The 15051-nt window shown below is 45.5% G+C and overlaps 1 protein-coding gene across 1 annotated transcript in view; it reads right to left on the bottom strand.

The window, feature by feature from the left end:
* The window catches only part of LOC144827590 (maternal DNA replication licensing factor mcm6-like), a 520545-nt gene that overhangs the window by 24951 nt on the left and 480543 nt on the right, over nt 1-15051 (bottom strand). The window contains exon 16 of the mRNA XM_078685842.1: nt 5963-6102. Coding sequence (XP_078541968.1) covers nt 5963-6102 — 140 coding nt within the window. The remainder of the gene's footprint in view (nt 1-5962; nt 6103-15051) is intronic.

The following is a 15051-nucleotide window of genomic DNA, read 5'->3' as shown; positions in this document are numbered from 1 at the left end:
TATATGAAGTGGAGTTGGCATTGATGCATTAAAAAAAAAAACTAAAGTGCAGCCCATTTATAATTTTTATATTTGTATCCAGCTTTCTTCAAACTCCATCAGCCTAGCTGTTTTATGTTTTAACAGCACTACACCACCTAAGAAAGTTGAAAAGTTTAAATATTTACCATTACTTTGCCAATACCTGGACAGATGCAGTGTAACATTAAAAGATTAAAGACGAATCCTCAACTTGAAAGTTTATATTGCTAAAGAAATGTTTACTGCAATAAGGAACTGCCAGTGCTACATACATTGAATGAAAAAAGAATCTTAGTGCCCAAAGTGAAGTCCACATGCGATAAAGGACAAATAGTTCTTCCAATCTGATCAACAAGTGACGTAGGAAACAATCTGGCTGCCCAAGTTAGAAGAATTGTGCAGTGACTAGATTTGTTGCAAATAACTCCAAAGAACTGGGCATTTTATAATTCAAAAAGAAGGTTTATTAACATTTTAACCCACTCATAGTACACAAAAGGATCTTCCTTAGGACAAAAAAGTCAGAAACAACTGCACTAGCACTGAAGAGCCAAGTGTCAACAAGAATCACTATGGTGTAGGATTAAGGTTTACATACTAATAGTGGTACTATCAAGGTTTATCACAGTTTGTTCATGCACATCTTCTGGGATTACTTCTCTTGAAGGAGATTTTGACCTAGAACAGTAAATTCTGAGATTTAACGTCTATAAAAAAAGAAGTGCTAATGTTGGGTCATACCTCCCCTTCTGGCCCCTTTGCATGATGGAAACACCTGTTCCAGTGTGAAAAACGAAGAAACCTGCTAGATAAAGGCCTCAATCCAGATTATTACTGATCTCAATCAGGTATTTACAATTGACAAACATGAAGGAAGTTTTTCCTATCACCACAACACACTAAAGAGCAAGTGTGGTTAATGCAGCTTTTATCTCCAAATTGGACTATACCATGCCTTTTATCCTTTTGGACCACATACTGGTGCTCATGAGAAATTCTCAAGTCAGGTTGATGTCACACCAATTGAAGTTCCATTGCATAGGGGGGGATATGCCCTGCCGGCTTCACAAATTTGTTTTTCTTGCTCCAATTGCCACTGAAAACTACAAGTGGGTGGAAAGTAATTCTTCGCTGAGTCTGCCCATTACCCCTTTTGGTTGCGGTTTCTTGGAAGTTAATGTCATAATTTGAACAGTCTATCTAGGCTCTTGTCAACAAGACTAGATGTTACTGACCTACCTCATTTGATATTTGCCCTGAAGATGTCCATGTTATGCTGGACGAAACACACTGGCTGGTGCTATGAGCATTTTCACGAAGCAATAATAAAATAAGATCATTTTACTTGTGAAATTGATTTTTACTATTCTTTTTTACTGTTGCAATCTTACAGTATTTTGAGTTGTCTCCCAACTAATAAACACAGCAGGTTCAAATTATGGCAATGTGACTTATTTCCAATTTAGAAAGTCTGATAGTGTGTTAAAGGCTTGGCAGACTTGCACTGGCAACTTATTTCTAACCGGATCCAATAAGTTGCATGTTTTTGTCAAAGCATTTTATGCATCTCTCCAAAAATTCTGGCATAATCTGCCGACCAGTTATATTTCTTAGCGATCGCTTTAGACTGCTTCTCTGAGCCCCGGTATACAAAATTAATACTGGGGGGTGGGCGGTGTATGTGGTACATACTCTTGGCCAGATTGCACCAAATGCATATTTTTGAGGGCTTTAGAAAAGCTCTTAAGACCCTCCTCTTTTCTCAAGCTTGGCTTCCTGGCAAGGGCCAGGCTTGAAAGTTTTGGGGGTAGATAAGGAATATAACCCTCAAACAAGACAATGGGCACAAATTAAGACTGTGTGGCAAGGAGACGGTTAACTAATTATACCATAGTTGGCACTGAATTTAGGATGGAAAGTTAAACCTCAGAGTGTGATTAAAGGAAGTACTCTTGGCATACAATCTACAACATACAAATATATGCTGTCTGGGCAAGATGTAGGAAAAAGGTGAAAGGTATTACACTACAATGGAGATTCAAATTTTATGTACCAAAAAGAGGCAGCATTCAAAGTCCCTTTCTAATTCAGAATGGGATTAAAATAAATGTATATTATCTGGTCAGATATATTTCACCAGCTAAGCCATGGTCTGTTTCATGGCAGTGTGAAATTACGCTTAAAGTTGCACAGAAAAGCATATACAAAGGGAGGGAGTAAAATTTACACCAAGGGTGAACTCAAAGCAGCATAAAAGGATAGAATAACATGGAGGGTTTATAGTTATATCTCCTTGATAAGAATTTGAAACTTTGCAAGATTGGATATGAGCTTAACTTAAAATATCTGCACTTGAACACAAAAATCCTGCAGCTAAGTGGAATTTCCCTGGATTGCTGACACCACCAGGCCCGCTGTGCAAAATTAGGAGCTATGTCTAGTGGACTCTGGATGCGGGATCTGGCCTACGAGCAAGCCCTGCACCAGCCTATATGGCCCTGAACCAGCTGCATTGTGCCTTATGCAATGAATATCAAGATAAAACAAGCATTGTCATAGCCAACCGGTCTCGCCTTTGGGACCTTTTAAGTGTTTTGTCACATCTGTTGCTTAATTGGTCACACAATTTTAGCAGAGGCAGCTTCCACTTAGGGCATGGAGCTAGACATGGGACGTGGGTGAGATACTTTCAGAAACAGGAGTAATACAGTGCTTCTAAAGACTGGAAAGGGAGAGATTGCTTGTGACTGGACAAATAGAACTGGCTTCTCGTAATTGGGTAAAGAGGGACTTCTCCTAGAAATGGGATGGCTAAATATTTTGCTCCTTGACACATCAGTGCTTGAGTGATATTGCTCGAGAAAGAAGGGAGGGAGACTGTCCTAGAGACAGGAGCACTGGGAGAGGACTTTTAAACACATTTATGGGAACTGCCTAGAGACAAAAGCGGAGGAATAGACTGTTCGCAACCTAAGAAGAGTGGGACACAGCCCTGCATGTGTGGTAGATGGACTGTTCCTAGGGACAGTGTGGTAAGACGGCGCTGATGGGAGTATACTGTCCCAGGTTTTCCACACACTTGGGCTGTAGCAGAGTGCTTCGCCAGCAGGGGGGTTGTTCTACTGTTTAACATCAGGAGACTGCTCCTCAATCCTTAGAGCAAGTGGGGTGCACAGAACCAGAGACTGCTAGGTCCTGCTGTTTAAACCACACAGCCAGGATTCCTGCAATGGAAAGAGATGGGCCCATAGGGTGAAAATACCGGAGGCGCCGAACTGTCCCGATTCAGCACCTGTGCAGGCGCAGAACTATACCGATTCTTCTAGATAGCGGTCTCTTCGGCACTGCAGATGAATTGGCGAGAACTCTTTAGGGAGTTGAGACAGGCTGCTGTCTTGGGAGAAAATGGCAAACGAAAAGTAAATGCATGTTGCCAGCATTATATAAACACTGAATTAGATTTTGTTACGTTGTGCAATAGTTAGTAAATGTATACATTTAGTGAGTTAACCAGAACAGGAAAACATAAAGGACCAAAACGATATAAATGTAATGGAATGCCCTGATGAACGTTAAGCAATCGTACGCAAGTTGTTAGATGTTTGAGTAATATTTTAACTATAAAACGCAAATTTCAAAAGTATATCAGTTTGTTCTTTCTCTTGAAGAGGAAAGGATGTACTTGTGCAAGTATTACAATGTGGCTGTCTGTTTCCCGTGAAGAGATGTTATCGTGTGTTTTCCAGCAAAAGTGAAATCCGCTGCAGAGTCCCGCGAGTGGTGCGCATGCGGGCAAGTGGCAGCAAAAGGGAAAGCTGCTGCCTGCAATGTCCCGAGAGTGGTGTGCCTGCGCTTGTGTGAAATCTGACACAAAACAGATGGCACACTGCATGCCGCTGCTCGTAACTGCAAGCCGTAGGCCTTTTCACAAGCATGTGAAAAGTCCAGAGCGATTCCAATAAGTCGTTTTCCTAGTGCAGCATATGCGCACTGCGCTAGGCTCGACCTAAAAAAGGCCTTACTATGTGGCAAGGCCATAGTACCACACCAGCCTCAACTGTGCCTCTGAACAAAGTTTTGATTCCGAGGGAAGTGCCTGACCTACAGCTAGACTCGGCCCCATCCCACAAAAACAGGTACATTTTTCCTTCAGCCATATGCAGTAAGCTCTGGATATAGGGACTGTTGGTGTTTGGGTGCAGGACATTCTGTTTTTGAATCTGCATGCAATTTGTCAGACCATTAGCACAATAAGCCCAGTTGTGTAACATTACCGTTCATGTGTATCACGCACTACAATGGGTAGTAGTAAATCAGATTGTTTGACCCTTTCTTTAACTTGCTGTTCCCAATGGTCCGCATGCAATTTATAAGCCCAAGTGTGGGTCTAAAATCAAATCCTAATAGACTGCGAAATGTTGTTCGAGACGCAGCATAATTATCTGCAAATGTAAAAATTCCACCCAGTTAACTTCGACTCCTTTGATGGACCGACAAAACTCGATATGGAAATAGAGGAACTACATTTGCTAGATGTCTGCCAAATTTTGATAAGATTTGACAAACGAGGCCAAAGTTATAAGGAAATCAAAAGTGCCCTGTGAACAGAAACTACAACGTAACCACATTTTTTGCAGATTCAACATGATGGAAGGCATCTTTAGTGCCTCAAGCGACTCCTCTCTCTGCACTTTGGCAATGTTAATCATACTTCATTACTTTAAAACAAGTGTGCCGAAATAACAGGTTTTGATAAACTCGCAAATTTAACATAATGGAAAAGTAAAAACAAGCTCTTAAGCAATCACATCTACATCTTCATATTTGAATGACGTAACTTCGGTTTCATGGTCCTAATTAGCCTTTTAAATCCGGCCTGACTTTTTTGCAAAGTGGTTTTTCCGAAAAATGCTGAACCTACCACAAATATTGTGCTCAATTTGTTAGGTTCTACTTTCATGCCAAACCATTCAGTAGCTTTTGCTTTAATGCAAAACAAATTCCTGTGGTAGCTGAACTCGAAAACAACGGAGAAATTCATGAAGCTAGCTTAATAAATGAAGATGTTGAAATTTATTTCAGATTCATGGAATGGTGTCAGTTATTAGCAAAGCAAATAATCGCCTTTTAAATGGCAATAAACCACACTTGCATACTCGGTATCGCAAAATAGAGGGCAGATAATGATAAACACTGCAACATGTTCCTATTTTACTATCAAGAGTTCTGGTGATTAACTATGAGGCCGAATACCATCAGATTGCACGAGATGGCAATATTGGAACGGATTGCACAGGTTATGTATTGGTCTTGTACTACAATTTGGATTTTAATATAATTGGCATTAGAAATGTTTCAAACATGGACATTTTATTGAAAAGAAAAACACTAGACTACATGGTTTGTCTGTAGTAAAATGGTTTTCTATTTAGTTAAGTATACAGTGTTTCAAATAAAGCAGGCTCTGCTTTCTTAAAATAAACAGTCTTGCTATAAATCAAATAGGAAGCTATTGCCACCTGAGCAACTACTTTATATATGGTATAAAGAACAGTGACCTAATATATATTCGCACACACATACGCATACACACAGACACACATACACACACAAACATATGCCCTCTTGTAGCACAAGGTATTGTATGCCTGCTTACTCATATGTATGTACTTGTCTCCCAATGTGCACGAATTATACATAAGCCTCTCAGTATGCATATATCATACAAAACATTTTTCAATGTGTATAATAAGTATAATCGAACAGTAACATTGCTCATGTACCCTGAACAAACACAATACATACGTCATATGAATAGCCTGTTTTCGATTCAGCAATCACGCATCCTCGACTAACATGGCGATCACCTGGGGCACTGTATACTTAAATATTTTGATAAACATTTAAAATAAATCTTTCATTAACCTTGTTTTATACTTACATAATGTACAAGCCTGTGTATGACTTTCTCAATCAGACTTTTCTTTAATATCAGTTCCACTTCAGTTTCTATTTCACTTTCCATTTCTTTTAGATACCAATTTACAAGGTCACTTTTCCTTAGATAGATCTCGTCTTCCACTGGAAAAAGCCAAGTGATAATTCAATTACACATTAAACACGTAGGGCTCGGTCACAAAGTTAGCACTACAAAAGATACTGTACAGCATGGTCTCTGCCACACGTTTGGGCTGATGTCTTAAAATAGTTAGGAGCTGGAGCAGTGCTTTTTTACCACAATAGACCTTGATTGATCGCCGCCTCTTCAATCCAGAGTCAATGGTTTCATTGGAATTATATCATTGCTTTTCCTGGAGATTTCAATTGCTGAAAGCAGCTGAAATCTGAAATCTCGGTGTAAAAATATGGATGAAAAGGCGTTATTACCGAGTGAACTGGAGCCAGATTAACCCACTGCCATCATCCTTATTCCTCATGTCTCTGGGGACCCTTGGGGTCAAACTGCAGTGGCCTGAATTTTCTCCACTGCAGGAGTTACCAATGCCATGGCTATTTTCAGGCCCACTTGTTATGGGGCCCTAGTGGTAAATAGGTGTTTGTCACGGGAACTTAACAGGCATGTGTTCCATTAGGATGGAAACGTTGTAGCATGTTGGTATTTAACGTACACTGAGCAGAATACAATAACGTGGATTATGCAGAGTCTATGCAGTCCTTGTCGAGGGAGCTGTAGGAGGTGGAGCAACCCCCACAGCAGCTGCTGCAGCTGGAGAGCAAGCGTGAAGCCCCCAATCACCAAGGGGGAGTGGCCTCACCCCCTCAGCTTTCTACAGCCTGCAACCCACTGTGACTGCTACCTACAAGGTTGCCACTGAGGACCTGGCTCCCACACACTAAAATAGTGGGCAGCCACACCCAAGGAGGTAGGGTACCGCAGGCTGCAGGTAACAGCGTAGGCCCAGGAGAAGGCTAGCTGGGACAACAGTGAGACTCAAGCAGTGAGACTCAGCCCCCCTCCAGATTTGCGATATGCTTCAGCTCCCCATTGCTTCATTTGCCCCTACCACTCCCCCACCAACCCCCTTGAGAGTTGCGATGCTGGATTCCCTCCTCCTCTCAAGCAGTGAATGGGGGAGTCAGAGGAAGCAAGAACAAAAGTCAACCAAATAAAAGGAAAAGAGAAGCCACATTAAAAGAAACTGCGGAAAACCGGGACCGTACTTTGGCCAACATTGGACCAACCTAGCTTCAACTTCCTATCTGACCTCAAACAGGTTAGCCTCATCATCTAGCAGTTGCTGTGTACCAGGTTTCGCAGTTCTGGTTGAGCCACTAGGGCTGCGAAAGCAGATGGGGCTTGCAGCTAGGGTGAGCCCGCCCCCCAAAGCCTGTTCTAACACCCACAGCCATCAAAATTCACAGCATTAGCAACAACAATCAGAAGAGCAGACATAGTAAAGTCTCCGTGCTCCTCCACAGCTCCCCAAGAGGTTTGTAATCTTGGAGGCATGACGGTGCAGTCAAGGCAAGCAAAATAAATTAATCCTGGACAGCAAGGCTACTGGTTGGAGTCAGGCAAGAAACTAAGATGCCCCAGGGATACAAGCTCAAATATAGCAACCTCATCAGCCAAGCTATCTTGAATCTAGTGGCCAAGTGAGCACGGAATTCATGCTAGCCTGGCTGATGAGATGAAACTCTGAAACCAGTCCTAGGCTCCTGTTTCTGCTCGAGGGAGGACCTTGCCTGAAAGTTATGGCTGGAGTGTTCCCATGGGAAGCAGGGTCAAGAGTGATTTGCATATGGCTGGGTACAAACTGGAATAGCATGCAAAAAAAAACAATGGAAGTAACACAGATCTGTGATTGGGGCTGGGCGTTTGATTTGTTCAGCATTCTGTCCATCTTTTCTTTCTGCATTTGTCATCCTAGGTGGGAAAGGTATGCCCAGACGAGGGCCCTGTGCTCTCTATGCCACCGTATTCAAGCTAGCCTGCCTGATGAGGGGTAATACCCCAAAACCAGTCCCAGGATGCTATATCTGGTCCAGGGAGGAGTTTAGGCTGGTCTGTTCTCATGGGGAGCTGGATCAAGACTGATTTGCATATGGCTGGGTACAAACTGGAATGGAGTGGCGAGCAAAGAAATGATGGATGTAACCCAGACCTCTGACTGGGGGGTGAATGTTTAATTTGTTAAGCAATCCGTCCATCTGTTCTTTTTGCATTTGTGGCCACAATTTGGCATGCTGGAGGAACGGTCCACAACCCATATCAAACGTTTCAATCGCTTCTTGCATAGTGATGAAGTGTCCCGATGGATAGCGGTCAACATTATACAACCGCCGTCCTATTAACTTAAAGGGGCACAGTATCCATACAACCAAGTCTGGGGCATACGGTGCCCGCCACATCTCTTATTGAACCGCTCCTTCCCAGAGACTGCCCATCAAATGGATCAGATGCTTGAAATCATCTGGTATACCTCACCCCTCATCATGGGTACTCCGAGCTGGTGCCCATTGTGCACACATTCTAGTAGTGACCTTTCCCAATTGGGATACACATCCATCCAATGGAGAGTGCTGCAGGTGCACCGCCAAGTAGTATATTTCCAAATGTAGAACCTTCATCCCTCCTCTATACGATTCTCACTTAAGGGTATTGAGACCAATTCTACATCTCTTGCCGGCCCAGAGGACTTACCTCAATAGCAAGTCAATAGCAAGTCTAGTTCCTTAAACACCCTCTGAGAATTCTCATACATAGCGCCTTGTAGAAGGTACAGACACCTAGGTAGTACAACCATTTTGCTTAGCACCGTCATTCCCATCGGACTTAAATTTAATTTGCTCCAGAAAGAGATTGAGGGGCGCAAATTACAGATCACTCGAAACAGATTTAATTCATAAGTCAGTTGCTCTCCCTGTGTAATATGAATGTCCAGGTATTTCACAATGTCCACCTTTCAGTGCAATCACGATTCTGTGAGTTGATCTATGGGCAGGCCCATTAACTGACCCAGCGGGAATAGGACCGACTTGGCACGGTTAACCCCGACACCTGGGAATTCCCAAAATTCTCATCTAACAGTAGGCAGCATGGGGTCAGATACATACGGCTGGTGCAGATAGATCAGGGCATTGCCTACACAGTGATATTACATGCACCGTACTGCCACCCTTTATGCCCCTGTTATAAACTGGGTCTCTAGTTGGTAGGGGTAGGTTACCCTAGTCAAAGTAGGGACCACCAGTTCCTGCAGGGTTGGTCCAAAAGCACCCAGGCCCACCCTCTGGTACTTGGCGCAGAGCAGGCTGGCTAAACTCAGGAGGCAATGCGTAAAAAATGTGTGTAACACGCACTCGCACCAACACAGTGAAATTGCACCCAAAAATGACACCACAGCTGTTTTTATAAAAAATAAAGGCATCTTTATCTAAATTTCAGGCAAGACACATGGGAGGTTCATATATACTAAGAGCTTTCCTGTGTACTACTTTCCAAGTGTCCTTTATAAAAGAGAAAGGGGAATAAAGAATAAACTTGCAGGTTTCTGGAAGTCTCTTGGAACAATTTTCATCAACAGTTCAGTCCCAAGTATGGGGGAAATGCCGCCTGTCTCTGGTGTGGGGAGAGTCCCGTGAAAAACAAGTGGCCGGTTCAGAATAAGGCGGTCCCTTTAATAGTGGTGCCGGTGTCTAGAGTGCAAGACTATTTCGTGGTAGACCGTGATGAGATTCCTGGGCTCCCTCCCCCTTTCGAAAGCGCTGTCAGCGGAAGCGCTGCCTTAGTGATCGGAGTTTGCTATAAAATACGCTCCAGGTTCTCTCAATGTGTGCCCGACTGCAGGGAGTTCCAGCCCTTGTCTGTATTCCTCAAAAGGGGCTCCGCAAAGGCTCCCTCAGTCCCGCACCCCCGCCAGCAGCCAGCTCAGCGCACCACGCTGTGTATTACCTGGGGGATCTGTGTGGGTGCCGGTGCGAGGCTCCTCCAGTCTCTGGATCCCTTGACTACTTCTCTGAGGGCGTTGCACGGGGGACAGAAAGGCTCATCTTGAGCTTGGAGCAACTCCTCTTCTTGACACCGGAAGCAGCTGGTCAAGTAGACGGGCCGGGCGCCTCGTGTTACTCCGGCCTCAGTGCGGCACCAATCCTAGCGCAGCTCCCCTCTGATGGGTAAACCTGCGCGGTGCTCATGAGACTCCAGGGCCAGCAGCGGTGATTCCTGGCTCCCAGCGCTTCGGATTACAATGTGGTCAGATGCCCGGGCTGGCGGTGGTGATTTCAGGCCACATCGCTTCTTCCACAGGGCTGTGGAGCTCGTTCAGGGGTCTGGGTGGCAGCGGTGATTTCCGGGTCATAGCGCTTCTCTTCCTGAGCGCTTTTCAGTGCATTAAGGGCCCCGGGTGTAGTCCGTGATTTCAGGGGTGTTAAAAATAGCTTCACACACCCAGCGCTGTAGAGGCAGTTAAGGAGGGGAATAACACGTTGTTGCCTTTAGGAATCCCCCACTAGGCAGGGGATCAGTCAGCAGCAGATTCTGGAGACACTCAGGGGATGTTGCTTCAGTCTCTTGTCAGGGCAAGATCAGCAGGGAAGCTTAGCAGGATTGGAGCAGCAATTCCTGGGAGCAGTCAGCCTCAACAGTGTAGCAATCCTCCTAGCGCAGTAGTCTTCACTCCGGCAGAGATTCTTTCTGGTCCAGTAGTGTAACAAAAATGTGTGGCCTGAGCCCTCCCTTTTATACCCTGGCTCCCAGTCACTAGAAGAGGGTAGAAGCTTCTGGAAGAGTCTAGGGGTTTCTGGGGTGTTCCTGGTCTTCCCTGACCTGGCTCCTGGCGGTCTACAGTGACTAAGGCAGGTTCGTTAAGCCTATTGTGGGGAAGTCGGGCCTAGCTTATTCATGTGTAAAGGTGTGAATCACCACTCCCTCCTCACAGCCCAGGAAGGTTATCAGCATGCCGATGGGAAGGGAGAGTCGGCAGTGCACAAACTAAGTGCAAGCAGGTAAATGTCCATTTCCTAAAAGTGGGATTTCTAAACTAGTAGTGACCAAACCCCAAATATCACTAGAAAGGGTTCCCCTCCACTATTCCAACTATACCAAACATGATATACCTATTAGGTCCCAGTTAAAAGTTATCCCATAGGGGGGGCTCCCAATGTTAGTTTATGGGGGGTAGGACTCACTGCAGTAGCAGGGGCCTGGGGCAGGTATGCCAGTGTCACCATGTTTTTTGGGGAGAGCACCTGCACCTTAGTATTGTTTAGCAGTGGTAAGGTGCCCAGAGTCCTAAGTCCAACAAAAATATACAGGAGGCAGAAAGGGAAAAAATGTAGGGGGAGACCACCCTAAGGCTGACAGGTCCAACAGCCCCACCTAGGGAGGATCAGCCTGAGCCAACACGCTAGAGACCCCATCATAATAGCGAAAAATCAATGGGGACTGTGGGTACCCCTGATGTGAGCCCCTCTGCAATACACTCTTGGCATAGACATGCTGCTTGGTTCTCACCCTCAGTTTTCAGGCTCACAGAGCAATTTAACCCAGTTGAAATAGCTGTGCCCCAGTCACATCCTGTTTAAAACCTCTCAGACAGTCCCAGCACACAGAGTCGAAGGATTGCTCATAAGTTAAAGGCAAATGCATACTGAGTGTTATCTAGCACTGACGCATGAAGAACATGTGTCAACTGACACCTGTTATGCAGCATATACCTCTGTGGTGTGAATCCAGACTGATCTGTGTGGATTAGATGTGGAAGAAAGAGGAACAGTCTCATCGCTAATACATTACTGAGGAATATCTGATCCATATTTAACACGAAGAGCAGTAGGTAGGAGCCTGCCTCCAAGGAGTCTTTGCACAGCTTCAGTATTACTACTATTAGGGCCTCTCTCATGGAGTCTAGGAGCAACCCTCTCTCCAGTGCCTCAGCATATACCGGCAACAGTCTGCTAACCAATGTCTTGGGAAAGGGTTTATAAAATTCTGCAGGAAGTCCATCACCTCTCGGCTGCTTAGCAGTTTTCAATGCAGCCACCACTCCAAATAATTCCTGTCTGGAGGAATCTAGTAGCTCACAGTCCTCCAAGAAGAGCAGCGATACCGGCAGGCCTGCTAGATCTGCAGGTAGTAAATGGCCCTCCGCGGCACATGGCAGCACTGCATAGACCTGCCTCAGATGATCCGCAAAACATCATTGATCACCTGCGGATTACACACAATGCCTCCCTGTCGCTCTCTAATAAACAAAAGAGGCTACACTGTGGTCTGGGATCTAATCAGTCTCAACCATAAGTATCTAGCCTTATCACTATGTACCAATGCCTCAGCCCAGTATGTCGAATAAGCTTTCCCAGTTGGTTCCATAGTTTGCACACATGGTCACTGCCTATCAAATCACTCAGGACCTCTGGGTTGGTGGACAGGGCTCTCTCCATTGCCTCAAGGACTGCTTCCTGCCGTGTGAGACCCCCTTCAAACTGACCATACATACCCGTGGAGCACCACCTTGGCGTTCCACTCTGTCACACTGCTGCCTACACTATCCCAGTTATGTTGAAATAATTGTGTTCGGGCCTCTGACAGGATTCCCCTAAAGGCCAGAACTGTCAGCGCATCAGAGTTAAGATTCCATAATGGTAACTTCAGCAGCTGTTCAAAATATGTGATTAGCAATGGTGAGTGGTCTGATATGTACCTGGCCAAATAGTGTGCATCCACTATTCAGTGTGCAGCAGTTGCATGTATGAAAATGTAGTACAGGCAGCTGTACGTACCTGCTGCCCGGGTGTAGCAAGAATTCGCCAGGGGGTAGGGTATTAACCAGATGTCAATAAGGTCTAAGATCTACTGCACTCGCTCTGAGGTCATGCAGGGCTTGGTATCTTGTAAGGGAGGGGATATGTCTAATAGGCCATCCAGAACACAATTCTGCTGTCTGGGCTGCGGCCAGTACAGCGCAAATAAAGGTGCCATCGTCAATTTTGGGTGCATAGATAATAATGAGAGTGCACATGGTCATCAAGTGTACCCTCCAGAATAACGTACCCCCCCCATCTATGCGCACACACGTGTTTCAGCGGGACTACAAGGACCACCCATGTCAATGACACCCGGGCATAGCCTGAGTGAAAAAAAGGTAGAGAGGTCAAGTCCATGCTATATTTTAAACATTTAATGCAGTCCCACCTAACACCGATGTGGCCTGGAGTAATGCCACACCTATTCTATATCTCCGGAGGTATGCATGAACCCAGTTTCACTTTTCATGACTTATTCAGACCCCGAACATTTCAGGTCAGTACCTTACACTTAGTCCCCAGGCCAGCCATAGATATTTAAGAGTAGAGACCATTACCCTTGTCTGAGAGTGACCCGAGACCCAGCTCACAGTGCCAGGCATCCATGGAAGCTCCCCTAGCTAACAAAATTAACATTAACAAAATGGTTGAACAAAAGAGAACGCCCCCCACACCTCATTCCTCCCTCAGGAAGAATCTAAATATCCCTCCCGACAACTAGTGGTCAATAGGGTAGCAAACCACACCCCAATCATCCCCCCACGACCCCATGGAAGGTTCTATAAATGCTCTCAATGTAAAATCTTTCCAGGACAACAGGACGCTCACGAGTCATGAGCCCCGACATGGAGCTCAGCAATCAGTATTGGCCTACCCCACGGACGGATCCAACTAAGAATTATGTTACACAACCAGGTCTGTATCCATTACTACTTCGAACCCCAAAAGAAAGTAGGCATCCCAATAGTCTCTTCCATTGGCACGTCACAACGCCACCATGAGGTGTTACCTGGGTTGTCGCACAAATCTTCCTGGACTACCCAACCCAATTCTGCTCACCCCTTCTCCGTTCCATCACACAGGGTCTCTTGGATGAGGCACAGAACAGGCAGGAGTTCTGTCTTTAGGGACATAGACTCAGCTCGTAGGGTGCCATCCACACCTTCCTGGATATAATACCCTCTCACCTCTGCAGGGGATCTAGGTTGCTTGGTCAACGCTGGTCGGTTCCGGGCAGAGGGATGCAGCTCAAAGAGTCTTGGTTTTCGCCATTCTGAAGTCTGTTCTTATAGTCTCAGGCCTAAGAATTCCAGCCAGTGCACTGCCTCTACTGGTGATTCGTAGACTTATATCTTCCAATCGTGCTGAAAACGAACTTTGCAGGGAACACCAAACAGGATTATATATTGTGATCTCGCATCTGTCTTTTGACTGACATAATTCTTCCAGCGATCCTGGACTCGCCAAGTGTAGTTGAAGAAAATTTGAGAATTTGTTCACGTAGCATAGGGGCCGTCATGCCGGTATGTTGGAGGATTGCATCTCTGTCTCTTTAAGTGAACATGTGAGCTATAACCACTCTAGGTGGTGCACCAGGGAGGGGCACGGGCACCAGCCCCTATGTGTACATTCAATAAAAAAAGAATTTAGAGATGTTTGGGTTTAAGCACATGAGCAAGCCATTCTTCAAGGAAGAGTTCCATGGAGGGGCACTCCTCACACCATCCCTGGAGTTCTTAAACATCCTTTCAGAGGGTAGCAACCTTCTCAGTGCTTGTGACTCTTTCCACGACCTTGCAGTGATCCAATATCAGGCGATTTAGGTCCATGTACAGGTAAGGGTCTGCCACTGAGTACAGGGCGCAGCCACATTGTTTCATAGGCCAAACATCTGGCCTGCAGAGATCACCCACTGGGACAGCTACTCTCATTCACACTCCCCAGGTTAAGCACCGGTGGAGCGATCAGGCCTCATGGGACACGCCGCCTCCTCCCGGTCACTACCAGGTGGTCTGCATCTGTAAGCATGTGAGGTGTCTGAGCTTTGCAGTACTTTCAGCTTTTGCAGGCAACCTCCCAAGCCTTAGGGCAGTATGAGCAAGCACAGTTCACCTCTGGCAGTGCTGCTCCGTTGCCACACTCCTCCCAGTAGCGCTTCAGTTCCTTGCTGCGGAGCCCACCTGGTCCGCAGGGATCTGGGCACCACTCTCCAGTTTCTTCTGTTGCAGGGGTAATGTAAGGTAGCGCAGGGGGCACTGCCAG

Source organism: Lissotriton helveticus, chromosome 4_1, assembly GCF_964261635.1.
Source record: "Lissotriton helveticus chromosome 4_1, aLisHel1.1, whole genome shotgun sequence".
NCBI lineage: Eukaryota > Metazoa > Chordata > Amphibia > Caudata > Salamandridae > Lissotriton > Lissotriton helveticus.
Note: the sequence above shows the minus strand (reverse complement) of the source record. Positions and strands in the feature narration are given on the sequence as shown.